This window comes from Lepisosteus platostomus, chromosome 13, assembly GCF_059453375.1.
Source record: "Lepisosteus platostomus isolate fLepPlt1 chromosome 13, fLepPlt1.hap1, whole genome shotgun sequence".
NCBI lineage: Eukaryota > Metazoa > Chordata > Actinopteri > Semionotiformes > Lepisosteidae > Lepisosteus > Lepisosteus platostomus.
The window spans coordinates 14,917,002-14,942,259 of record NC_142623.1 but is presented as its reverse complement, the minus strand read 5'-3'; the positions used below and the strand labels follow the sequence as shown (position 1 = coordinate 14,942,259).

General features: G+C 42.3%; 1 protein-coding gene and 1 long non-coding RNA gene across 5 annotated transcripts in view; one reads left to right on the top strand and one right to left on the bottom strand.

The window, feature by feature from the left end:
* The window catches only part of LOC148650036 (uncharacterized), a 195,124-nt gene that overhangs the window by 25,846 nt on the left and 144,020 nt on the right, over positions 1 to 25,258 (top strand). The window contains exons 2-3 of one of the 2 annotated variants that reach the window (XR_015926000.1): positions 10,935 to 11,067; positions 16,922 to 16,995. This is a non-coding gene — a long non-coding RNA (uncharacterized LOC148650036). Of the gene's footprint in view, positions 1 to 10,934; positions 11,068 to 16,921; positions 16,996 to 18,227; positions 18,442 to 25,258 lie in introns of those variants that run through there. The other variant, XR_015926002.1, reaches the window with a different exon arrangement.
* The window catches only part of LOC148650037 (noelin-2-like), a 114,354-nt gene that overhangs the window by 21,864 nt on the left and 67,232 nt on the right, over positions 1 to 25,258 (bottom strand). For all 3 annotated transcript variants that reach the window (XM_088603432.1, XM_088603430.1, XM_088603431.1), the window contains exon 2: positions 14,277 to 14,426. In XM_088603432.1, the coding sequence (XP_088459558.1) occupies positions 14,277 to 14,426 (150 nt within the window). The remainder of the gene's footprint in view (positions 1 to 14,276; positions 14,427 to 25,258) is intronic.

Genomic DNA, 25,258 nt, shown 5'->3' with positions numbered 1-25,258 from the left:
TGTCCGCCGGTTCCGACCCGGTTCGTGTTTTTAATTCCTTGTTGGATGGATCACCTGGCTATGGACTTATTCTTGTGTTCTTGGATTCCCTCTCTGGATTACTTTTGGATTGTTTGCCTCGGCCACACCTCCCCCGTGCACCAGCGCACTTTGGACACGCCCCCCTGTTTTTATCCCCGTATTCCTGCATGATCTTTTTCCTAGTGTTTCCTCACGATTCTGGATTGTGTCGTCCACATAGGGTCCGGAAAGAACTGTTCGTTACAGTAGGCTTGGAAATCATGTGATGAGGTGGACTCAAAGAACCAGGATTGCGTACCCTAGCCCTAGGCAACAGGCTTGCTCAGCGTGGGACAATCCTGTCTTTCAGCATAAGAACATGAGAGTCTAAAAACAAGGGGAGCACATTCAGTCCATTCAACACAGGGTAATAGCTTCTACAACACTCATGGGAACCCCATCACCCTTAAAAGGGCCTCTACTTCTCCACTTTCGGTGCATTCGTTTCTGCATGTGACCTCTGGTTTATCTGGTTTGTGTTTTTTACTGTTGGCTTCTATAGAACTGACCTCTCTCCTGTCTGTCGGTGAAAAAGATGTGTTAATATATTAGTGACCACTATTCACATCTGGATCTTTGGAGGTGAACTCTGTCCAGTGTCCACCTCACTTCTGCAGGCTAATGTCTCTGCAGACTGAAAACCTGCTTTCTTCCTGTCTGAAACCTGATTCTGAGTTCACAGACTTTTTCTGCTGCTCGAGCTTTCAAGTCAAGCAGCAGAATGATTACATATACTGTAGTACGTAATGACTCAGATTGGCTCTGCACAGCTACACAGGGATAAATCCTTCAGTTTACTTGAGCTGTTTGCTCATGCCTTTGAATTTAATCTGAAGCTGCTGCTGTTCAGTTTTGTTTAATTCAGGACTATCAATATCTGAGCAATTACCATACTTAATTCTGAGTGAGTGATACAGCTGGTACTCCCATCATTTTTTTTTCTTGAAATTTGCTTAGTGATTTGTAGGTTTTGTTATTTTATGAGAGAGGCCTTCTGTCTTTCACAACATTGCTGTTTTTTTTTTGCCCTGCACTGTTTGCACAGCCTCATTTAGTTTGGACTTCACATTATTTTGTTGCTGTCTTCCTAGATTTTATCAGCTCCTCCCTGGGTGCACCCACTGTTTAGGAATATCTTGCAAACACAAATTAAATGTCATTTAGGCGACAGAAACCTAATTTCGTAACAATCTCCTGAGCTTTCCACTGTCAACAGAGAAACTGTTCTCACTCCATGGAAACAATTCCAATTCCTCTGAGTGACAGTCCCAATAAAATTCAACTGCTGCTCCAGAAGACACAATTCCAGATGCATAGATGGTGTTTAGCTGAAGGTGTTTATTTTCCAAATCATGGGTTCTGGGTTCAAGCCCATGAGTTTTTCCAGGGTCCTCTGTGTCACATGCTGTCCTGAAGGAGTTGCGGGGCTTCTTTGCTCATCATCGTTTGGGTAAAGCGTACTGCAACACCAGCTGATGATGCCCTAGTTCCCCACTAGACTTTGCTTAAGAGCGTCTACTATATGGCTGATTATCATTAAATACAGACAGGAAAAAGCGGAGAATAACCTGTCACATTGCAAGCTGGGCACATTGGGGCCTTGACTGCTCTGTTAAAGACCTCAGCTCGTTTGCCTAAGCTTTCACCGCTCTGACTCACAGGCCAAAAGAAATGTCCTTCGCCTGCTGGAGTGTAGTTAGTAATACAAATAAGGAAAACCTTTCTTTATAGACACATCTCAGCAGTAAAACAGGACAAAGGCACAATGAAACAGACAGGTATGAACAAATTAATAAAGCCGATAATATGGCTCCATTTGAGTCAGTAGCTGGACAAGAACCTTGTATCAGTTAGCTACTAAAAACCACATGAGCTGGATGTCTTTCTCTCATCTGTGACCTTTCTTACATTCTTATGTTCCTGATCCAACAATGGGGAAAAAAAGGATGTTGCTGCTATCATGTACCTCCTCTACAGTTTGTAGAACCTGCTGAATTCTGTGATTTACCCATTTCTGGCTTCTGTGCTTCCTAATCAGCGCAAACTCAGCAGTTTGATTAAAAGTGTTTACTGTATGAGGGTCAGTCTGTCTGCACAATCAATTATGGCCCCATGTGTGCACAAAATAGGTTTGTTTACTGGGTTTGGAACATAAACTCTTAATGGCCCATCACCAAAGCTGGTCTGCAGCTACTGCCTAACTGCTCGATGGGGATTTCGTTGTTTTGTCATGTTAGCAATGTCTTCCCAAGCAGTCACGACTCAGGAGCAGCCAGAAGGCCTGTAAATGTAGCCTATAGACCCTGACGTGTTTGGCCAAAGACATGTTGCCTTTTATGCTGTCAGGCTTTCCTTAACTTAAAAACTCACACTCTGCACAAAAACACAATGAGGTACTAACCTGATCTTTTAACCCATCAACATAATAGTTAAGCAAACCAATGTACTGTAATTGGTGTCAGTCAGACAGTTGTGTCTCATCTGGATTAAGAAGCATTTTGCTGATTGCATAATTTCTTACAATAAGGCTGTCGACTCTGGAAGGCTGTCAGTGAATAGATCTCTAAAAGGATATAACCTGTTTCTTTCTTATTGTATTTTTCTAATGAGCTGCACTAAATCTTGTGGAATGCCAAGTGCCTGCCACATTTTAAATTCAGAGCCTCCTTAAATTTAATGCCCGAGACACATGATGCTGATGTAAGACTCTATCAGGGAGGCTTGAATGACGAAATCAGAAAAAAGAGTCTTTTACTCCCTTTATTGCAACACCCACCCCACCCCACCCCCCCTCCTCTTCTGTAACTGTGATAGTCAGGCAGTCAGAGACTCTCAGGGCCAGATTAGCCCTCCTGACCTGACAAGGAGGACAAATACTTTTTCTTCCTTAGTGATAAGATGTAACCCTGTATCTAATTATAGAGTGCCTATATATGCAGTAGCCAGGCAGCAGGGGGCATCACAGAGCACTGGAATCTCCTACATTATCATACATCAAGGGGAGCACGGTCACAACCGTGAGCCCAGCAACAACCCTAACAGGCTGGCATGGTTAAAGGTAACACATCGCAATTTACAGTTCAGTCACCCTCGGAAACGAAATGCATCCTTCGTGTCTGTAGATTGATTTTGATCAATGACTCTGTCCATATATAGAAAGTTGACATATTAAAATGAACTATCCCAAAATGGAGAGAATATGCATGAATGGGGTAGTTGCTAAGACAAGCAGCATCTGTATAGCTTGGGCCTTGTGCAGTGCACAGAATATCCATTTATATTCATATGTTGCTTTGCACATACTGTATGCTTTTATAAAAATAAAAAAAACTAGTAATAAAAATTGCAAACAATATAGAATATTGTTGAATTTGATGGGAAGGGAATTTATCCACATGCAAGAGAAAGAAGTAGATACTGTATGTTCTCAGACGTTCAGGCTGGCCACCCTTCCTTACATCTCCAGATTCAGGGAACCATTAGGTAGTAGATGGCTAAAGCACATTTTTATGTGATGTTATCACTAGCAGTCAGCAAGAATAATTAAGGAAAATGCCCTGTAATTTAGTCAGTAAGACTTGTTTGTGGACTAAATACAGCTTGGCAGCTGCTTTTAAAAATCTCACCTCCACTTCTTAAACAAGATCCTAATTGTCTCCCAACGGCTTAAGTAATCATTCTCTTAAATGTAGTGAACTACACCAAAATAATGACTTAGAAATCACAAATTCTTGGTGTCATTTGCATTAAATTGTAGCCATGATTTTTTTTCTATGGCTTGCAAAGACCTAATAATTGAATACAAAGAACCTTTAAAAAAGAATCCTCTAAAATCTGCCTGTCACATTAATCTCCTGAATTAAATATTAAAGCCTAGAATAACCCACTGAATTCCTTTATGCATTTAACAAGCAAAGCGTTTTCCATGCCATGCTTATCCATGTTCTTCTGATGTATTTTTTAAAATATAAATTGGGATCTGTAGTGCAATTATAGAAGAAGTAATACTGCTTGAAATAAAAGTAGCTTGTTATACCAATACGAAATTGCTACGGTACTTTGAAAACTCAAATGCATAGCTAAGTGCATTTCTAGCTTCTCTGTTCTACAGTATGTCCATTTGCTGATAACCTCATCCCTGACATCTGCGGAGGTCTATACATATAGATTTGTAGCCCGTTTCTATCAGATCTTAGTTAAAAAAAAACGTCCAGGACACTCACATAAATAACAACTACCATTGTAATTCCAGTTCGCTTTTTCTCAGTAAAATTCCAGAGTGGGCAGGGGCAGCTCAATTCAATCTCATTCTGCATCTAATGAGCTCTTTGAACCTGTCCATTGGGGGCTTAGACAGTGTACTGAAACAACCCTTTTTGAAGTACTTAATGAATTACTGTTGGCTTTAACTCTTGGTGTCTTAATATTCTCCCCCTTGTGGACCAGCAACTTTTGATATTTGTATCTTACTGGGGTACACAGAAGATTATGTGGGATCGGCAGTACTTTAATTCATTGGTGTGGCTCCTCTTGGACTATGAGGTGTCAGCTTGTAAATCCTGGCTGTTTTGAACTGATTTCGGTCCCCTTTGGGTATTCCATGGATTTCTGTGGTGAGAGCTTTACTATGTAGTATTTATTTTCTGTGTGGTCTTTGGTTTCACTGCTCACATTTACTTGTGAACCAAATCAGATGCTGTAGTGCTGTAGTTTCTGTACTTAACAGGTGCTTTTCAGATATTACGATATGGATACAACAGAGTTGTCTTATGGTAACTTGTGACAAGACTAAGGTTAGGCTAACAGGCTCCCCAGAATCAGCACTGACTTACAGTAATAATATTTTGTCAATCCTACACTAAATATATCTAATGCCATGTTCACAGAGTTTAATTTGTTGATAAGAGTTAACAAAACCTCAGAGAAAAAACACTGAACTTTTTCTACATTTGTCTTTACCTTTCTAGTTTCTTTTAGAAAATGAAAATCCCATCTAGTTGTTTTTACTGCACAGACTCTCCTCAGTGCCCGATGATGTCGCGCTTAACCTTGCTTACATATTTTTCCCTTGCCTTTTCAACCAGATCAGCTGCATGCCCCCTCTTTCTGTCTCATTATCCGTGTGATAAAGGTGAAGAATGAAAGAAAGATACCTGTATAAATGTCCTTTTTATATATAAATGAGCCTGAGCCATCCTCTCACGACAGCCTGGAGTTTGAATCAGAGGTGAGATTTGCCATTTTTAAAAGGAGACTAGTGACTAAAAGTGACTAGTTGTCTTCCAGAAGAGCATTGAACCGATTTTTAATTGCCTTACTGATTTTGCTGATAGCTACCTTAACACAATATGTTGGGTACCTTAAGTAGGCTAGAACATTGCTGACAGGTACAGATTGGGAATTAACCTTAGATTAGGTAATTGCAGCTCTGTAAATGAGGGTCTATAGATTGCAATTACTGTTTTCTAGACAGGCCATGAATTTTATCTGTAAAATATAGCTCCTGAAAGTCCAGTCAGAGGTAAATTGCTTCAAATTCCTGCTTATTAGTAATCAATATGCCTTAATTGGCATAAACATTTTTCCTAATACATCAGGAGTCTTTATGGTAATGGTTTATTTTTTCATAATATTTTATTTATAATCAGGACTAATAAATCATACCATTGAGTAATTTAAAATGTGTTTTTTTTTTCACCCAGTAACAGTGTTTGATCATAAATGCATGAATTCACAGTGGAGAAATGTTAATTTAATGTCTTAACACTGGATGAGTCAGAGTAGGCTTGAGCCACATTTAGGCTCTACTGAACTGGACTGAAATGCAGTTTGTGAGTCAGGGCTCACATAACAGAATTGCCCTGTAACTGTAACTGAAATGAGGAAGAAATCTTCTATTTTTGGAGATGTTACAGTTAAATGTCCATAAAATCTATAATCCTAGCTGCTCAATGGGAAAATATTGAGTTTTTATGTTTTTAAAACTGTGATTTTAAGACAGGAATACCTTCTAGGTATATAACTTTAATAATTCAAGCTTTAGAAAGGACTCTTACTGTGTTTTATTGAGTAGCAGAAAAAATGGATGATGTTGTGTTTTAAGCACAAAATATTGAAAACCGACAGTGTTCAGCTTAAGCACTGTAGTACTTACAGTAGCTCTTCGATGGTATGAAAGGAAAGAGTGGGGAAATGGATTGCTAACCTGAGTAGTTCAGGTGGTATCTCAGTGAGACAATCCGAGTAGCCACTAAACACCCTCTTGCTCTTTTAAATCCCTTGTGGCAAAGCCCTTCTCTCTTCATTACCAGACACTGTCATTTTCATCTCCACTGGACTGACAGAATGGTTACCCTGGCAGCTTTCGTCATGGACTGTAAAGTTTTGCCTAATTTTCCAAAAAGCCTTAGCTAAAGGAAAGCTGTGCCAGTGAGCTACAAACTTTTTTTTTCTTTTTGTTTTCAGCATCCCCGGGATTCACTTTTCCTTGCTCACATTGTCTGTTTTCAGCATTTCGACAACCTGAAAACACTGCTCACTTGTTTCAGAAATTCTTGCTCACATCCAGGCAGGTTCCAGGATCAGGCTCAAGTTATCCTGCTGCTTTTCTGCAGTTCCTCAGGGGAGCTGTCCGTCTTGTCAAGGTGCTGAACTGGGAGGCAGGTCTGCCAGAGGCGAAGCGTGTGGACTGTTTGTTTAACCGTATGGTCAGCGATTACAACCTCCCTAATCTGCATCACGGATTTCCACAGGCCTTCTGTGCATTCCCGACGGACAGTCCCCCGCCCCCGTCAGTCTGGTCTGGGACCATTATCCACGGCATCTTCCCGAAAGGAGCGATAGCCATGACTCTGATGGCGCTCACAAAGACTCCCTCAGGCCCCAGGAATTTCCCAAGGTGGGATGAGAGGAGAATAAGATTTAAAAAATGCAATCCACCAGAACTAAAAAAGAAAGAAAGGGTTCACAGCATAGTTTGCGGGTAATATAAATATGAGAAGGAGCCACAGATCGATAATAAAGTTCCTTGTTTCCTGTCTTGCTGTGGCAGTGTTTGCCTGGGATTGAGAACTTGGCTGTAAGCCAGTAGCTGGGGGCATTTTTCTCATTGTGGGAAAAACTGCTTTCTTCTGCTGATGAAGTGTCTTTCACCGAAACTGCTACGACCCCTACAAGTAACCTCCTTCCTAGGGTTTTTTTTTATCTGTACTGTAGGCATTACCAGTTGCGAAGTGGAAAGCAGCTGTTTTTAATTTTTCTGAAGGGATTTTGAACCTTTGTGCCTTTTATACACAAAGGACTTTGGTAAAAACAAATCAGAAGTGCAAAACAAAAGTGTTATTTCAGAAGTAGTTGATTAGTCTTTGGAGTTTTAGATATTACCAATGTACAGTGCTTCTAAAATAACTGACTATAAAGCTTAAGAACTTAGCCCATAAAATGTCTGAATTCAATGTCATAGTCATTTATTTTGGATAGATGGGCTGTGCAGTGGGTGCATTTTCACTTCCTTCAAGGGGAAGACACCAAATCATATTATGAAAATGTGATCAGTACAATTTTTACATTATTATTACAAATATTGCATTATTAAAGTGCTATGAGCTCTTTTTTCCAGAAAGGTCAATAAAAAAGAACAATCCTGGAAAAAAAGCTCTGAAAGCTTACAAAGTCAATAAAGAGACGATTATGAGCGAGAGAGTGGTGGCCAGGCAGCTCCTGTCCTCCTGAGAGCCAAGCTCATTTGCCAATTGGCTCTGAAATCTCACCATTTAAGAGGCACCTCTCTGACCTGACCCCTTGATTTTCAGTTCCCTGCACAGAATTAATGAAGTAATTAAGGCACGCTTCCCTAATAAACTGCAGGTCTTAACGAACCTGCTGTTTTTTCTCACTCGTAATCCCATCTCCAGGTAATAAAAGCCCTCCCTCCTTAGCGTGTTTAGTGCTGTTTTTTCCTCTTTGTTTTGTCTTCAAAGTCTAATTAATTGTTATGGAATGATTGAACTTGGTTTAACGAGTTTACCTGAGATAATCGTTTGTCTGTGTTGCAAAAGAGACGTGAAGTGTGTACAAACGTCAGCCTCACTTTGTTAAACACATGGGAGATTTGGCTGCCTCGGGGGACAAATGCACGTCACAAGTATTTGTCTTTGTGTCTTCTAGAATACCACAACTGGTCTGCCTGGTGTGTTTATAGTCTACAATTTTTCATGCCATCAATACCCATAATGATCTAAAAAACTCATTACTGGGCTTCAGTGGGGCCAATTTACCAACTTCTCTCAGCTCAAAGAGACTGGCACCTGTCCTGCTCTAAAGCAACAGACAGACAAACGGAAACTGCAGCCCATAGGAGACCCAGGACTCTTTTTCCTTGGTGAAGAATATGTGAATATAGCCAGCCCACCTCCCCTCTTTAAATTCCAAGCTACAGTATGTCCCTGGTGATTAAAACATGATTGGAATGGAAATAATGTGTTCAACAATTGTAGGAGTATGGAGCATGTGGCTACAGCTGACACAGAAACACTTCGGCCAGGCTGAGGCTGGCTGTGACATAAAACAGAATACAGAATGTGACTTTCAATACGAGACAGCTGCCTCTCACAAACCCCAAATGTATTCTGTTGCACTAATGGTCTTGTCAAAACGATCTGCCAACTGTTGTTGGTTTAGGGTAGGTGAGGAATAGGACATTTGCCTTACTGTGTGATGAGTGGCATCAGAAATAAGGCCTCCTGTCACTCTTAGATCACAGAGGCCAGTTTCTCTTTTTTACAATGTAAGAGCAACTGGGAGAATCTGGGGAGTTACAAAGGGGAGATGTGATGGAGGTGTTTTTTTTTACTTTTAAAGGGAACAGAATAAGATCTGGCCCTAGTAATAATTTCAAATCAAGTTCTGTATTTACGCAGAGCACAAGGACAGTGCTGGAAACCGTATCTGGTTCCCGGTACCAGAGTTTGCGATACTGTTCATAGAGTACAGCTGATTTCCAAGATGCCTTTGAGGAGCAGTGACGCAAGACTCTTTCAGAGCTAATGAAAATGATGACCCCTAATGTGCTGAATGGCCTCTTCTTGTCATTAGGCTGCAGTCTGGTGTTCTTTTATCCTTGTGTTCATACTTTCCTTTGTTCCACTCAGCTCACGGCATAATCTATATCTACTTGTCTGAAGGTGCTATATCCTGGAGGGGTCACTGAGGGGGTGAGATGGATTTGTGTCAGAGGTCGCAAATGGGGCAGCAAATCTAATTTTCTCCTGCTCCCAAATGAATCACCTGGTGCAACCTCTGGTCTCCCAATGCAATCTTTTGTTGCATCAAACACTCCTTCTCGGCTGAAAGGAAAATATTCTTTTCTTATTGCAGCAGGTGTGTAAAATGTAAGTGATTTTTTGTGTTAAGTATTTTAGTATTTTTCTTTTAAAAAGAGCTCTTACTGTATTTTATCTTCCTTCTTCCGGACTGAAGATTGTTGTGATTTATGTAAATGGAATTAGGTTACTGTGCAGCACCCGTCCCTCCTTTTCAAACGCAGCAACACAGGGCAGGCTAAAGGGTGTCAATAATACCGAGCCGCATTAGCCACTTTGCTCCATTAGCGTGTCCACTTTTGTATTTTCCAATTCTTTTCTTCCTGTATTATAAAATACATTGCTTGTCTGTTCGGTCTCTCCTTCCTATCGCTCACTAAAGTCAGGAGGGGGTCTCGTCTCCCCACTGTGCACTTCTTCAGCAACGGCAGAGTCCCATTTACACTCCTCACCCCAGACACCTTTCCCCAGCGTACTGCCCCCCCTCCTCCCCAGCTGCCAGATCTCTTCTTAGCAAAGAGAGCTGGTCCTTTATCAATCATACAGATTGACTGGTTAATTAAATGTCAGGCCTTTCTTAATGCCTGCCCTTGAGTGGCAATTGTAACCTTTGCGCAAGCAGACGGCGGGGGGGTGTGGGATGCAGGTTTTGATGAATCTCCTCCTTAGCCCCGGCTCCACACCTGTCTGACTTCCAGCACACCAAGAAAAGAAATGCTGTCCTATCAGAAAGAGACAAAGGGGGGTGAGGGCTCTACTTTATTCCTGCTGGACAAACACGTGAACCCTTGGGAAATTGTTTGGATTTCTAAGGGTTATTGTTTTTAAAATAGTGTTTTAACTTTAAAACCTTAAACGTTTGTGTGTTTGATTGATGTTTTGGTCATCCTTTAAATTTGGTTGTATGAATAAGGTTTTAATGGATATTCCATTAAAGAAGAAGGTCTTTTAAAGTGAATTTCTGTTGAATGTTACTGATACTTTGTAGTAAGTATATTAGGTGTTAGTCTAAAGTTTACAATATCATCACTACTGTATATCTGCACTGCACTAGGCTTGATCATAGCTTGATCTACCATGATCTACTCGTGAGGTTAATGTTTTATTAATATTATAGAGTATGCCCTTATTAGGTAGCAAATTATTATTCAGCAGATATTATCTATTAAAGCCTTATTTACAGTGTAAGCTTAATCTAAAGTATTACTGAATATTTTGCAAGCTTAGAATCTCAGTGCCAAGCAGCCCTGATACAATGTCGGAAGAAAGGCTTTCAATTTATCTTCTATCAAAAGCTGTTTGACGTAACTAAGCAGCCTTCTTTTCCTCCTTTTTGGTTTGCCTTAGTCTTAATCATCATTGTGTAATTCCGAAGTTATTAAGACTTTCCAGCCCGGCACCAGAAGCAGCTCTTTATCTGATGAGGGATTGAAGCTGTCCGAGAAGCTGCTCTTGCGCCCCCGAGCACCCCAGCTCCTCGTTCAGCCTGCAACTCTTAACTGATAATAACGTGGCAATAATTGCATGCAAATTTTTTTTCAATCCTTTCCAAAGGCTGCCTGTCTGCAGAGCCCTCACGTTGTAGACCTTCGGTGGAATGAACAGAAGTCACTGACTGCAAAGATGTAGAATAATTGGTACAGAAGACAAACTCTCCTTCCCCCCTCGACATTTATTATTGCATCAGGTAATAAAAATTCTCTGTAGAACTACACTGACTTGCTTCTCGCTTCCATCTTGTGAGCGTCTGACTCTTTGATCTCTTCCTGTTCACCACAGATGCTCTCTCTTATTCAAATGCATTTGAAATTGAACTAATTTGATCATATACAGATGCAGCCATCAAGACTGTGTGAGGTGTCAGTCAGTATACCACTTCAGGCACAGTGGTATCATCAGCAGCAGTGCTTTATGGCTTTTTTATTTTTTTGAATAATCTGATGCAGGTTAATAAACTGCCAGGTGGCGCTGTGAAACCTCATAGGACAGCAGCTGCGTGTGGTTGTCAGTACAATCGGTACAGTACTAAGTGTTTATTAACCTAGCTTTCCTCCGCTAGTCATACTGTATGCATGCTAGTGACAAACAATTGTATCATATACTATAATTATTGAGACAGGATGTTGTTAATAAATATTTAGTATTGTACTGATTTGACTTACAACCACAGGCGGCTGCAGTATAAGGAATCCCTGTGTGGCAAATTAACAACAGTCACAATTTCAGATGTTTTGATTAGTTTAGTCACTTCATTAAATTCATTGTTTTCTGAGAATTTCTGTGAAACCAGACACATTAAAAAATCGAGGTCCAATGCAGGCTCCATTCAAGGCATATAATGTCCTTTTCAGAGAAAATACTGTACACAGTTTTCAAAATATATACATTTTAAAATGGAAGCTAGGCTATGTATTATATGTTATTTTATGTTTATGTAACATATAAAATGTTGTATTTCTAAGAAATGTGATTGTTACCTTTTCAGTAACAACTACTGCAACACAAGTGCCACCTGTCAGTCTTCTTAGAGCTGTGACCGTAGTATACCGCAGTGTGCTTTCCACTGAAGCAAATTGAACGCACAGTCTAGATGGCTGAATTTATACATACTGATCTAACAAAACCTTCAAATGTGCTGAGAGATTGTATACTGTTTTGTGCACACATAGCTGCCCTGACGCTGATAGAATTAGAGAGCTCATGCATTTAGTGCCATGCTGAAAGTGTGAAAGAGCAAGGCTGTGACTAAGGGGAGCAGGAAGAATGGCCCAGGAAAGAGAGTGCAGAGGAAGGCTGTTGACAGATGAGAGTTAATGGAGGGGGGGTTCAAAGAGAAGTAAAGATGTGGGTTAAAGTAACATTGTGCAGTAATGGATATCAGCCATTCAGACCTGCGTCTCAGTCCCAAGAAGGCTATTAACCAAACCGTACTACAATTCAGCTCCGCAGCGCCTTTCAAAGTTTGGATGTAGTTCTCCTCCTTTCTCATTTGGGGGCTTTCAGCAAAGCTCTGATCTGCTTTTATTTTACTGCCATGCATCAGACAGTAGGAATACTTTGCAGGAGTGTCAAGGGCCAGACGACTGGGCTAATGGAGGAAGTGACAAGCTCAGCTGTGACAGTGGGAGGGCCTGAACCAGGGATATGGTTACCTAAACGAGTCGTGGTGGTTTATGATTAACTGCACTGTGACAGATGCCCCGTGCGCCGTGGTGCCCGCAGTGGAAAAGGAGAAGGCGGTTTAGGGCGAGGTGCAGGAAGCATGATAACGTCATGGGGGAGGGTACGTGTGTCCTGCTTTATCCCACCTTATTAGTGTTCCACACACTGCGCTCCTGTCTGTCCGCCCTTGCTGTGCTTTCCTCAATCCATGCTCAATCCATGCTAGTTTATGCCCACATATTCGTAGAGAATTCCTTGTTAAGTCTGAGGCAGTTTAGGATTTTCAAGCTGTAGACTCTCCTTTACTGGACATGTAACCCAGTACAAGTGCTGGATATTTCCTGCAAGGTGTTATTCTAAGCGTATCTGACTAGGCAGGCAAGCCGAGTTAAAATGGTAACGTCTTGTAAAATCATCAGACAAATCCAGCCTCTCCTCAATGGGGATTTTTAGCATGGAAAATGGAATCCCCGGTCCCATAACCTCTACTGTAAGTTCCACTCAAAGGAATTTTTTGCCAAACTTGTGTCCATAGTATCATAGAGCAGATATTCTCTCCCAATCATGTCCCTCCTCACATGACTTTTTTCCTTTGAACTCCCATTGGATAAGGGGAAGTGCTACAGGTACTTCTGCCCATGCTGCTTCACAGACTGGGGGAGGCCGGATTCAACAGCCCCATTTATCAGGGAGCCCAACAGCACTCTGCGTCCTCTGGGTCGAATTTTACTGTCATCCTTGAGCTACAGTAGTTTAGCATGGCGGCCCAGGCCACAGCAACAGGCAGAGGCAACAGCCATTTAAAATCCTCCACCAGGCAGCCTAGCGGAGTGGCACACTTACTCAGGGAATTCATTGTTAAATATATAGAAGGGAAGGAAGAAGAATGGTGTCACGACTGCAAAACAGGACAATATTGTACTGAGTACTTAGAAAGCACTCTGACTGCTGTCATGTTCTCCATTTATCATTCATGTCATTTCTAATACTTTTGTTTTTATTATTTGCATTTATGGTCCTTTATGAATTACAGTATGTACAACTGTTTTTCTAAAGCAGGCATTGATTAATTTAAAAATCCAGTTACTGTGCTTTTCTTCTCTACTCAATAAGCTTTTTTTCTTTTACTTTATATCCTGCTTGGCATTCAGTTAATAGAAAGTTCCACGTTTTTCTTTTTGTACTGACAAATGTGCCTGCAGAGGGCTAAAAATAATATTTCTGCATGCTGCCAACTTGCACATCCCAGGCGTGTTGAAATAATAGGCCTTAGCATAAAGATGTCAACTGCAAGCAAAGGAAGAGGCACAAACACACCTGCATGTAGTCCTCCCAGTCTTGTGCACCAGACAGGGTCTGATGTAGACGCTGTGCTTTAGACTGGAGGTACTTTTGAAAGCATGACAAGTTTCTCTCCAAAATTACTTTGTAATACAGAGTGTACTGTGTGTTTTGATGAAAAACTCAAAAGGTCTTTCTCCATAATCATACCTAACATCCATCCATCCTCCATTTTCTAACAAGTTCAAGGTTCTAGCCGACCTAACATTATTTTATTAACAATAATGGCTCTGTTTGATTTTTTTGGGTGGGATAAGTAATTGTACATGCGGGATTGTCTGTGTTCTGTTAGTGTATTCTGGGCTTCCCAGTAATTCCCAGTGCCACAGGGGGAACTGTTAACTGACTGCATGCTCTGTGCTGAGTCTCCACCCACCACGCCGCGCCTCCTACCTTCTCCATGAGCTGTCGGAGCTGCCTGCTGCGCGGGTCCCTGGTGCACATGCTCTGAGCGGGGGCCACCACTGTGCAGACGCACTTCCCATCGGGGTCCTGGGCTGAGCTGTAGATCTGCCAGCCTTCCTCCGGGCTCGGGAACAGGGTCTGCAGAGGGCGGAGGGGAAGGCAGGAGAGGGTCAATGCCAAGACACTGGCCAACTGCGCATCTGCAGTACAGTAACCCTCATGGAAATTAAACAAGGTCAGTAAGGCCACTCTGCCATCGCACTAGCATGAGTCTGGGCTGCGAATATTTCTAAATCCTGTCAGGTTAATGCCCTTGTCCTGTTTTAGCTATTTTCTAGCTACTAGAGTTGCAGCACATTAGTTGTTAGAAGCTTCCTAACACTGCCCATTGTGCACAGCCTGTACTTGTAAACCCTAGAACGGATCTAACTGTATCCCCGTGGGATGGTGTCTGTGATTGTTTCATTTGAAAGGGGTGTTGGGCATCCCTAACAGTTCAGTATCCCTGACTTAGACACACTGTTGTGCAGTAATAGTTTCTTAATAGTTCACAAAGCACCAGCATCAGTCTGCCCTGTTTGCTGGGCTAGCTTGTACCTTTTGCATGCTTTCCCACTTGTGCCCCTCCTGCAAAGGGTTGCATGAACATAGGAGAAGCCCTTCCCTTGCCTGGGTAATGAATTCCATTCCGATCTAATTAGGCACCACTCTGTTCCTACACACATAACTCAAGCCAGCAGCCTCCCCGTCTCAGGTGTTTAAATATTTATGGGATTTTATTCAGTGGCCTCAGCACAGAGACATCCATCTTCATCTGAACAGCTCACATTCATCTGCAAGGCCTGGCCTTTTCCCGATGGGCAAGGAGACTTGGCAGAGCACATAGGCTCTGCCTTTTAAAGATCAACTCCAGCCTCCTCCCTAAATGGCAGGTGTTGTCAGCAGCTCACTTCATTTAAGACACCCGTGTGGGAGAGAGGTGGATCATGTGCTGTCTGCTGCCTGCTGTTTATGTGGTTTGTTCTTTTTTTGTTCATTTTTATTTTTGCAAAGGGGGGTTGACACTGTCTGTCCCTTTGCCAGCACCTCAACTACAGATTTTGGTACTCTAATGTAATCGCAACAGTCCTTACAATGCAAAATAACATTTATTCATTGCAAAAACTGCTTTGTCTTTAGATTGTGACTTCAGTGTTCTTTCCAAGACTGTGCCATCACCATACCATAAACTTCTGTTCAAGTGTCTGAAAGCACCATGTAGTCTCAGCAGTGGTACAGGCATCACACAGAAAAGCTGCTGTTAACACAACACTGCATTCCTTCAGCTAGACAGCCACAGTAGCTAATACGATATGTCTTTGGTCTGCTTATAGAAATGAATTCTTTTTTTGCCTTTGGCTGCTCATGATAGTTTTGTACAGTATTCACTTTAAAGAAATCTTTAAATTACATTTAATGATCCCGAATATCCTATGAATAAAACAGAAAAGGCATTTCCAGCACATTACAATAAAGGTTTCCTATGCTGGGATTGCAAGCATTGTAAACAAACAAAGATGTTATATGCAGTAACTTTTTTCTTTAACTCTTTCTCTGTGCATTGTCATTTGTAATAGTTAAATATGAGAGTTAAAGGTCTCAGGGACCAGAAGACTTAAGTAGAAAGAGCTAATTGAAAAGAGAACTCTGAATGCCTCCTACAGCCCCATACTTCCAAGTGGGTTTCTTCAATAATCAATACGGTATAAGCTATTATGAGTAAGATGGGCCAGATGGTCTCCTCTCATTTGTAACCTTCCATGTGTCTTTTGGAAATACATTTACAGAGTTGTGTTTTGTCCTGAAAGCCCACTGTTTAACCCCTGAGCTGGCCCCGATGGTGGTGCAGACTGTTATAGTGCATAACCATAACGCGACACTGTCATTCATCAGTCTTCTGAACCACAAAGCACAGGCCTGACAGCTGGGCACAGTGCAGCACAAGCCAGCACGATCAGCTGGCAGGTGCCCAGCCCTGAGCGAGAGGCACCTGTAGCAGAGAGAGAGGAGGCTCTTGGAAATATCTCCTGGCACCCAGCCTTCCTGTATTCTCCTGGCCTTGTGGTTTGACCTTCTGTAAACATTGTTTAAAATTAATTATCTCATAATACATTTATACAAACATGAACCTATACTAACGCCTTTCTTGGGGGTTGAGATGATTTGTGTAAACTGCCTGCGATGTTGGTTACAGTTTTACTGTAACATCCCGAGGACTTTTGTACAGTAGCAGTGTTAGAGTTGCCTTTACAAGAAAAGCCCTTGCCCAGGGATGGATCTTTCAGCACTGTTTGGACATGCTGTGTGATTGCAGAGATTTTGTTTTCTAAGCCACAGACTCTCTGAGCACAGTGGTGTCTGCCTTGGTAGTCAGGTAGTCAGGCGTAGCTGACCCCAGGGAGCTAATTTAGAGAAGTGTGTCTCAGCATCAGTTCTGCAAGTAAACCTGATACTTTCTTATTTGTTTGCAAATAGATTGTGATGCATACAGTATGTTACATCAGGGCTGACCAATGGTCAAAGAGAGAAGAGTTGGAAAGAATATTGATTCCTCCTAATTAAGCAACTGATTCATCTAATTTTGCCATTCACAGCTCTGCTGGAACAAAACCCAGAAGACATGGTTAGACACTCCCACGACAAGCTGACCCATCTGATTTATCAAAAGGTACATACAGCACCTCCAGTCCTGGAGGGCCAGAGGTTTCTGGTTCTCTTTCCACCTACTTTCTATTTACACTTGATTACTTGATTGAACTTTAATTAAGTTAATTAGTTAATGAAATAATTAATTAATTAATTCACTATTTACTTAATTGAACATGTAGAATATTAAGAAGCCGGGGATATAAAAAGACCTATAAAACCTGCAGGACAGTGGCCTTGTGGACCAGACCTTGAGGACCACTTGGTACCCTTCACTAAGACACGCAGTTGTGCATTAATAGCTTCTTTATAGTTCGCAAAGCTGCTGTATTTGCTGTGCACAAGCTCCTTGCCACACATGCCGATCGTTTCTCTCTCATGCTGACTCCCAACTACTGGCCTGGTTTCTCTTTCCGACGTGCACTTTCATTTTCCTTCACTCAGCTCTCCGTCTCGAGCATCTCTCCATCCTCATCCCTCATTCTCTTTCATGATCCTCTCCCTCACTAGTCTCTTCCTCTGTCTTCAAAGAGCAGGACGTCAGTCGCGAGGGTAGGCATGTGATGGGAAGCAGAATTTGAGCTGCTTGACAGTTGTGTCGGCTGGGGTCCCCTGCTACCCCGCCCCACACACCTATCAGCTATTTCCAGTCTCGAGAAAGAGGATCAGAAAGCTGTCAGGTAGATGAAGAGATGAAGAGCAAGTGAGTGCAAAAAAAGAATGAATAAATATAGGAAAAAGGAATTGGGGAGGACAGGGATAAATTCTGCATGGAAGGGAGGGTTGAATGTCAGGATGTGTGTCAGACCTGATCTTCAAAGGCCCATGCGTCTGTTGGTTGTTATTCCAGGTCTGCTTTTAATTGCTCAGTCTTATTGATCCCTTGGTTTAACAGTCTACAGTCTTGTTGTTTAGCAAACATTCTTCTGGTCATGCTTCTCAAAGCCTGCTGCCCTGCACCTGTCTAAACAGTCCTCACTCATCAGTCAATCAGTGGTGCACGAGAGCCTCTCGATTGGCTCAGCCGGTGCAAGCACTTACTCTGGGCTCGGCCCGAGCTCTGCGATTCAGATGCACCACCCCGCTAGTCGGGATGCTTGTCAAATGAAGGCCTGAAAAAAGTGGGGGTGGACTGTGGGAGTGTCTCTGCCCTTCCTCATTGCTACAGTAGCTGTCAACTTCCAAAAACAAGTAATTTGCATGTGAAAAGAATATGGCACCAGACGCTTCAGTCACAGGCACAGGTGTGACACAAACGGGTGTTCTGAAACCCGGACCTAGTGCAGTTAATACTATATTAATATGATATTCATATCCAAAAATGCCTTGTTAAAAGCTGAAACTGGTCAGAAAAAGGGGATTTTTAAGGGCTTGACATTTAGAGCTCAGACCAGGACAGAGGTCAGAAGACACAGTCGTGATTATAAACCCATCCGGGAAACCTGTGATGGTGACTTTGTTTCCTACGGTGAGTGGTGGCACCTGCCATTTGTGTTATGATGTTGACAACTAGCTGTGTGTGTCTTTCGGGATTTAATACTCTCTAGCTGCTCTAAATGACATGTGAATGTTTGCTTTCAGTGTAACAATACTGAAATGTATGTCAGAGTCGTCCTTGGCCCTTTTTTCTGTTTACGAAAAAGCTTTGCCTGTATTGAATACCTCGATTCATTTCAAGGAAGAAATTGGCTCTTTTTAACTGGCAATATAGTGTACTTGTGAAAGAAAGTAATGGCCACTTACTTTGTGTGTCTACACACTATAGTGGGGCTGAGTCTATATTTTTAATTCTTTCTGCTTTGTGAGTCACCCCCATCAAAATTGTTTCTATGTGTTTTCACATGCATCCCTGTGTGTTCATTGATTTTACAGGAAAGGGTAAAAAAAATCCCAAACAAGCATACTTTAAAATCAGGGCAAGAGATGGACAGGTTGAAGCACAAAATCAATAGCCTTCACGATATTGCTCTCAATTATTCCCTTTGATATTTCCATCTCTTTTTTTTTCAATTCTATTACCCTGACAAGGCCACAGCCAAGACTTTGATCATTTTATTCCATCGATTAAGAAATTAAATGGGAGGCTTCTCGTTTTTAAACTCTGTCAGACAAACTTAAAGAGCATGGTGCATTTCTGTAAAGATCTGAACTCTGGAGTTTTAGGGACGATCTGCAGGCTTTTGCTTTACAGATGCCTGGTTTCCCATAGTGTTTTAATTAAACCTCAGGCAGTGCGTCTGTAATGCATTTAAACCTGTTAGAACACAAACATTTTTCCAGGTCATGCAAAAACAAAGGCACCTCTTTGTATAATCATTTGTGAGGCTAAATCGGCAAGCAGAAAGAAAGATTTTCATCTGGTTTGAACTCCCTACAGCTCCAACCTGGCTGAAAAGCAGGTGGTTTTGCTTGTGTTTCTGTTAAAGATCGTTGCTGTACCTCAAGCCCTATGGTTTTGCCTTTTTTAACACTGCCATTATTACTTCTCCATTCCTAATCTCTATATGCAAAAAAAAAACCCGAATGCTTTCCAGAATGCTGTCGGCCGCCCACACACAAGTATAATAGAGCACTGCTAGGGCGAAACGGGTTTGTCGATAACGAGACGTCACGCTGGCAAAACGAGCCATTTGTCACTTAGCCGTGCCACCTGGGTTACTGAGCTGCCGATCAATTGGAGACAAAGGACCGGCTGTGTCTGAGGGATCTACTCTTTCACACATGTCGATGGCTTTATTTTTACTGTGGCAGCGGAATCAGGGTTGTTTCGCCGACATCGAACCTTGATTAGGCTTTTACGGTGATAAACTACGCTGGTGTGTGAGACTTATGGCATACAGTATGTTTGCTTTTGTTATGTTTCTGAAGGAAAGGTTGCGGTTGGCTAATGACGGCAGGTGGGGTACACTGAGAAAGTGATCTATCACTTTCAGGTGACAAGTGGGACAGCCTAATAAATCCTCCCTGTGTTCCCTTTATTTTAGGCTTTAAAAGTAGAAATGATTTAATGCTTTTAATACATTTATAAAAAGTTTCTGGTCCCGTAATTGAAGAAGCATCTTACACTGAAGTACTGTATTTGACAGAGAAGCCTACGGTTTTAAGAATCAAAGTCCGTTTCGGTGGTATTCTTCAGGACCAACAATAAAATCACACACCGAAGGGCAAAAAAGTAGAAACGAAGGAAAGATGCATTTAAGATGGAGAACAGAAGTCACTTCATCGCAACAGTGGCTGTGTGGATGTGAGGATCAAGCTCCCCAGTCGTGATGCTGGAGCAGATACGCAGGGGTTCTTCAAGACATGGCTGATTGAGATCCTAGCATCAATTAGGAACAGCCAGTTTAGATAATATCAACCAAAACTCTGTGTGGGTAAAGTGGTTGCTTCTTCTTTCTTATGTTTTAATTAGAATAATTTGCTGTTATGTAGGGCTGTTGATTGAAAAAAGCACTGTAGTGATGTCTTGGCTTTTTTCAGCTAAACTGACAGCCAGGGGTGTCCCATGCATAGGAGACAGCGAAAAGAAAAGAAGCGTGGTTCATCGGTTAGGTGGTCTGGTGGCCCACCATTGATAGCTGCGAAACAAAGGGAGAGACATTCACAGCATGGGCTGTTCCAGTCAGAGCTGTGGGGCCTTTCAATTTGCCCTGGTGGATCAATAAACATCACCTACAGTACAGTACATCTCACTTTGTGGCTCCCTTGAAAAATGTATGCCAAACAAAACTGGGCTGGTGAAGGGTGGCCACCACTTTGTGTAGGGTTAATCCTGGAGAGTGGCTCAGATTAGCTTCTAAAGGACCGCCATGATGGCACAGCTTTATTTGGAATTTGTCATACTATTGCTTTGTGTTTCTCAGTTGCAACTGGTATTTAATTTGGGCAAGGCTGGGAATGTTAAGCTTTTTGCTTCCTACAGCCTCATTAGCTCCCTTTACAGGAATAAGAAACACCAGAAGGAAGAGGTGAAGAACGAAATAAGTGATACCTTGCAGCAATAATAAACTTGAGCTTTTTCCAGGAGGCAATCTGGAGCTACTCTGTCATTTTCTGGCAGAACCTAGTACTCACATCTGTCGTTTGATCACATGAGCTTCCTTTTCGAGTGGTCCTCAGAGTTACCCAAAAATGTGTGCTAGCGCTAGTCACGGTGGACACCTTGCATGTACCTGTATTTGCATGTATTTCAGAGCCTCCAGTCTAATCACGGTCTACAGTATGTTAGTCGCTGTGCAGCTTTTTTCATGAATTTCAGAATTATGTCCCTGATGCAGCAAACGCCGGACAATTGAGCATTCAGACCTCTGAGGCTCACATGGCTCTGATGACAATGGAGTGAGCTGCTCCAGAAATTTAGCGGTGGTCAGATTAATGCTTAAGGTATTCTGTGCATGAAAAGAGTCCCTATGGTCAGAACACGGATTTCTTTTGCTTAATTGCCACCATGCCCAGTCAGCAAAAAAAAAGACCTGACAGAATCAATTTCCTCCAAACTGACAGCCTTCCCACAAGCCTTTAAAAAGAAACAGAGTGCCAGCAAACGCTGTTTCTTTTCCCATTGCTGCTCATGATCGGAGGGTTCAGACTGTAACAGAAGCTGAGCCCGTTATTGTTTTCCGATAGAGGCACGGAGGTGTCGAGACAGGGACACTTGTGGAATCGGGTGGAGCTGGAATGGCCAGATTGTTCATCTCGGGACACTTACAAGTTTAATTAAAAAGAAGAGGAATGTAGCATGGCAGAATCAAAGCTCTCATCCCTGTGTCCGTCCCCTGGGGTACTGGAGTCGGCGCCGGCACGTGGAATGAAAGCAAGCTGTCAGACCGGAGGCGGATTCTGTGACGCCGAGGAGCCCAGGGGGGCGGGGGAGAAGAAACGTGTGGTTATGCAAAGATCCCCCTTCTGTTTGATTACCCCTGTCAAAACAGCACAGCTCTCCCAGAGACATCGGCCCGCACTTCCAGCTTCCTGACGCACACAAAGTCATGCAGCAAGACACTCGATGAAGTCTGCAAGGTCTGTTTCCTACCACCAGATCTTTAAATATATCTACTGTATGTTTGTACTGTTATTGTACTGTACAGTATGTTGGCATAACAACCATAAGCTAAACACGTGCTGATCGTGGCTTTTAACTCTAAGTCAGTAATGTTCTTCCATTCTGGGCATATATGAGTGTGTGTATGAACAGTACATCTGTGTGTTCAGGTCAAACGTGAACACTTCTTTGCAAAATGTGCAGTTAAAACCAGCTAAATACAAATACATAGACTATCAAACATTGGGTGTATATTCAATTTGTTTTATAGTCATAGAAACATTTCGGTAAATACAGTACCAGTCGTTAATACAGCTGACATACTGTAAGTTCACTGTCTGGCTTAAGCAAGACTCCTGCTCAGTAATTTAAAGAATACTGTTCCGTAACATGGAGGAAAACATAGGCAGAAACAGTGGTAACCAGGTCAAATTAACAGTGCACACCAGAAACATCTCAGTCAGGTTTTCTTTGCAGTGGGTGTCAGCAGTAATTGAAATGAACATCTTGCTGCTGTAGGTGAGTGAAAAGCACATTGTCCACAGCCCACTCATGCAGCATGGATACAAGTACCATGCAAGTAGCACTTAGATGTTCTCACGCAGTTAGATGTGCTTACACAGAAGAGCACTTAACACCTATTGTTTCCACTTAAAGCATCGGCTTTCACAGTGCAAGTGCACTGGATTCTAGTGCGTCACGGGCAGGAATAGAGGCAGAGACTGGAACAATCAAGCAGCCTGTTCTTTCCTCTATTAAAGTCACTATCAGACCATGTTATAGGGAGCTCTGCATAACTCACTGTGGACTGTGTTAGTGCATCATAAATGAACACCTAGGTACTGTAGGTAGGGCGGTGTTCAGAATGTGGGATATCAGACTCAAGATGGATGTCCCATTCTCTGACACATGCCCTGCAATTTATGGGACAGTTTGCATTTTGGTTTTTCAAAATTTAAAAATCACCAATTATGGAATCGCTTGCAGTTGCGAACCCCTCCACTGCACACAGGGGAGAATGAGGGAGTGCAGAGTCCTCTGACTCGCCTGTCTTCAAGCCACTCATACTTTAACACGTCACAGGCAACAACGCCTCATACTGGAGGTTCAGAGCCTACTGGAGGAGAGAAGGTCCTTTAGCGAAAGACAGCTAGACCCCAGGAGGCCGCAGAGCTCACTGACAGCTCTCTCTGACTGACTAATCCCACCCTGTTCCCTGTTGCACACAGCAAGTTGCACACTACAGCTTGGGAAATGCCAATCACAGTCGGCTAGTGACATGACGCAACCTGGAACCCACTACCATTGACACTCCACTTGAGTTCAGATTGGTGCTTGTTCCTGTTAGAGCACCTAGCAGGCCCTTCCTCTGTTTTTTGTATGAAGCCATCAGTGCTATGTAACCATTAGTGGTGCTCCTGGCTCCAGTTGGAAACATTTATCTCCTTCCCCGGTGCGGAATGAGATCTCTGCCTCCGTACACAGGACCACAGGAGGAAGTGGCACGTTTTCAGGGTAGCTGGTACATGCTTGCTCGAAGCCTGACAGTCTCTTGCATTGATGATGTCAAACTCTTAGGGAATATCGGGTTGTACTGTATTGAGTTTTCCAAATACACTGGCACCGCATGCTCGTACATTTCTTGTCCATCAAGTTCTTTGGTAAATACACTGTAGGTAGAGATATGTGGAGTTAAATGAAAGGTTCTGTGCATCATCAGTACACATTGCATGAGATCCTGCAGCTGGAAGACCTTGGAATGGAGCCTGCTTTTATGTGCTTTTTACCAGTGCTGCTGTACAGTATGTGAAGAATTGCTCTCCTGTGTGTGGCCCTACACGTGTCAACGCCTGCAGGCAATGAAAATGTTTAAAGCTTTTGTCTGTAGTTATTCTCTGAAATGACTCAGAACTTTAGAACTGTCAGCCCATCACTGCTTTATACAGTACAGTATTTAAATTCAAGACACAGTAGCACTGTCTTTTTACATAAAGGCCATTTCTTGGTAGAACACTATCCTTGAATTTAATTTTGTTTCTATGCATTAGGATTTAAGTTTTGTTTTAATATTTGTTTGGGTGCCACAGGGACTAAGGCTAAGGCCATTATTAACTTTGGACCATTCTCTTCAGGCACACGGGAGATGGATCTCCAAATAAGCACAAGAATAATAAATTTTTCCCATATTCTTTCACCAAAGCCTGTAGGAGATTACGGATATGTACATGAGATTAGAGACATGCAGGCTGGTGCCTGACAGCCAGAAAGGTACACTGTGGAAATCTAGCCTTTAGAGTGGAGAGAAGATTTTTTCTCTCCTCTTCCTTCTTGGCCTTTTCTGGGTTGCTGCATGTTTACAGTAGCTTTGACTTGTCTTTGCTGTAGGGTATGAAGAACAGCTGTAACGCGGAGCAGCTTGAAAATATATGCAAGCATTTTATCAAGAAGGGGAGGTGTCATATTGCATTGTGTAAAATGCACCTTACAAAGTTGAAGAAGTGGTTAACAAATAATTTATGTTGGAATGTGGAAAGCAATTAAAAATCTAGCAATTGAAAATATCAAATAGCGCAGGAGTATCATAAGGTATTCAGCTTTTTGATGTTAGAGTTCAGTTAAAAACATCGTTACTGCCTGAAGCTGTTTTCAACAAAGTAAACAACATTTACATTATCTCCCTATCTGCCAATCTGCCAGTCTGACCAACTGTCTATCCTTCTTTGTCTTCTATGTGTCTCTCTGTATCTCCTTCTACTTTGAACTTGATTTCAGCCCTTTTCCACTGCATTCTTGGTAAATAAATCCATCTTCCCCTGTCATTTGTGTTTAAGTTGCTAGCCCCATTACATTCTGGACTCATTGGCAGAAGACATCTCATCGATCGGGCAAAGGTATAACTAAAAGCAATGAGAGGGCCGTTTCCCTGGACTGTCTTTCCAGATTAGTGGCAGGCTGCTTCACGCAGGCCAGCAGGCACAAGTCAATTGAATGTTGTATACAGCCATCCTACGTGGCTTTGACTCCAAGGGCTTGTGTCAATATGCTACCATATTAAGAATAAAGAGAATAAAGAAGAAAACGCCTCCTGGTTCCTCCGCAGAGTTTGGAGGGAAAAAAAACCTCTTACGGGATACTTAATTCTCTTTTTCTATGCAAGCAAAATGTTTTTTTATTCCAATGACACTATTTTCTTGATTTTGAAAACAGCTATTGTCTGCGCAGGATACCGTGGGCTGGTCAGTCA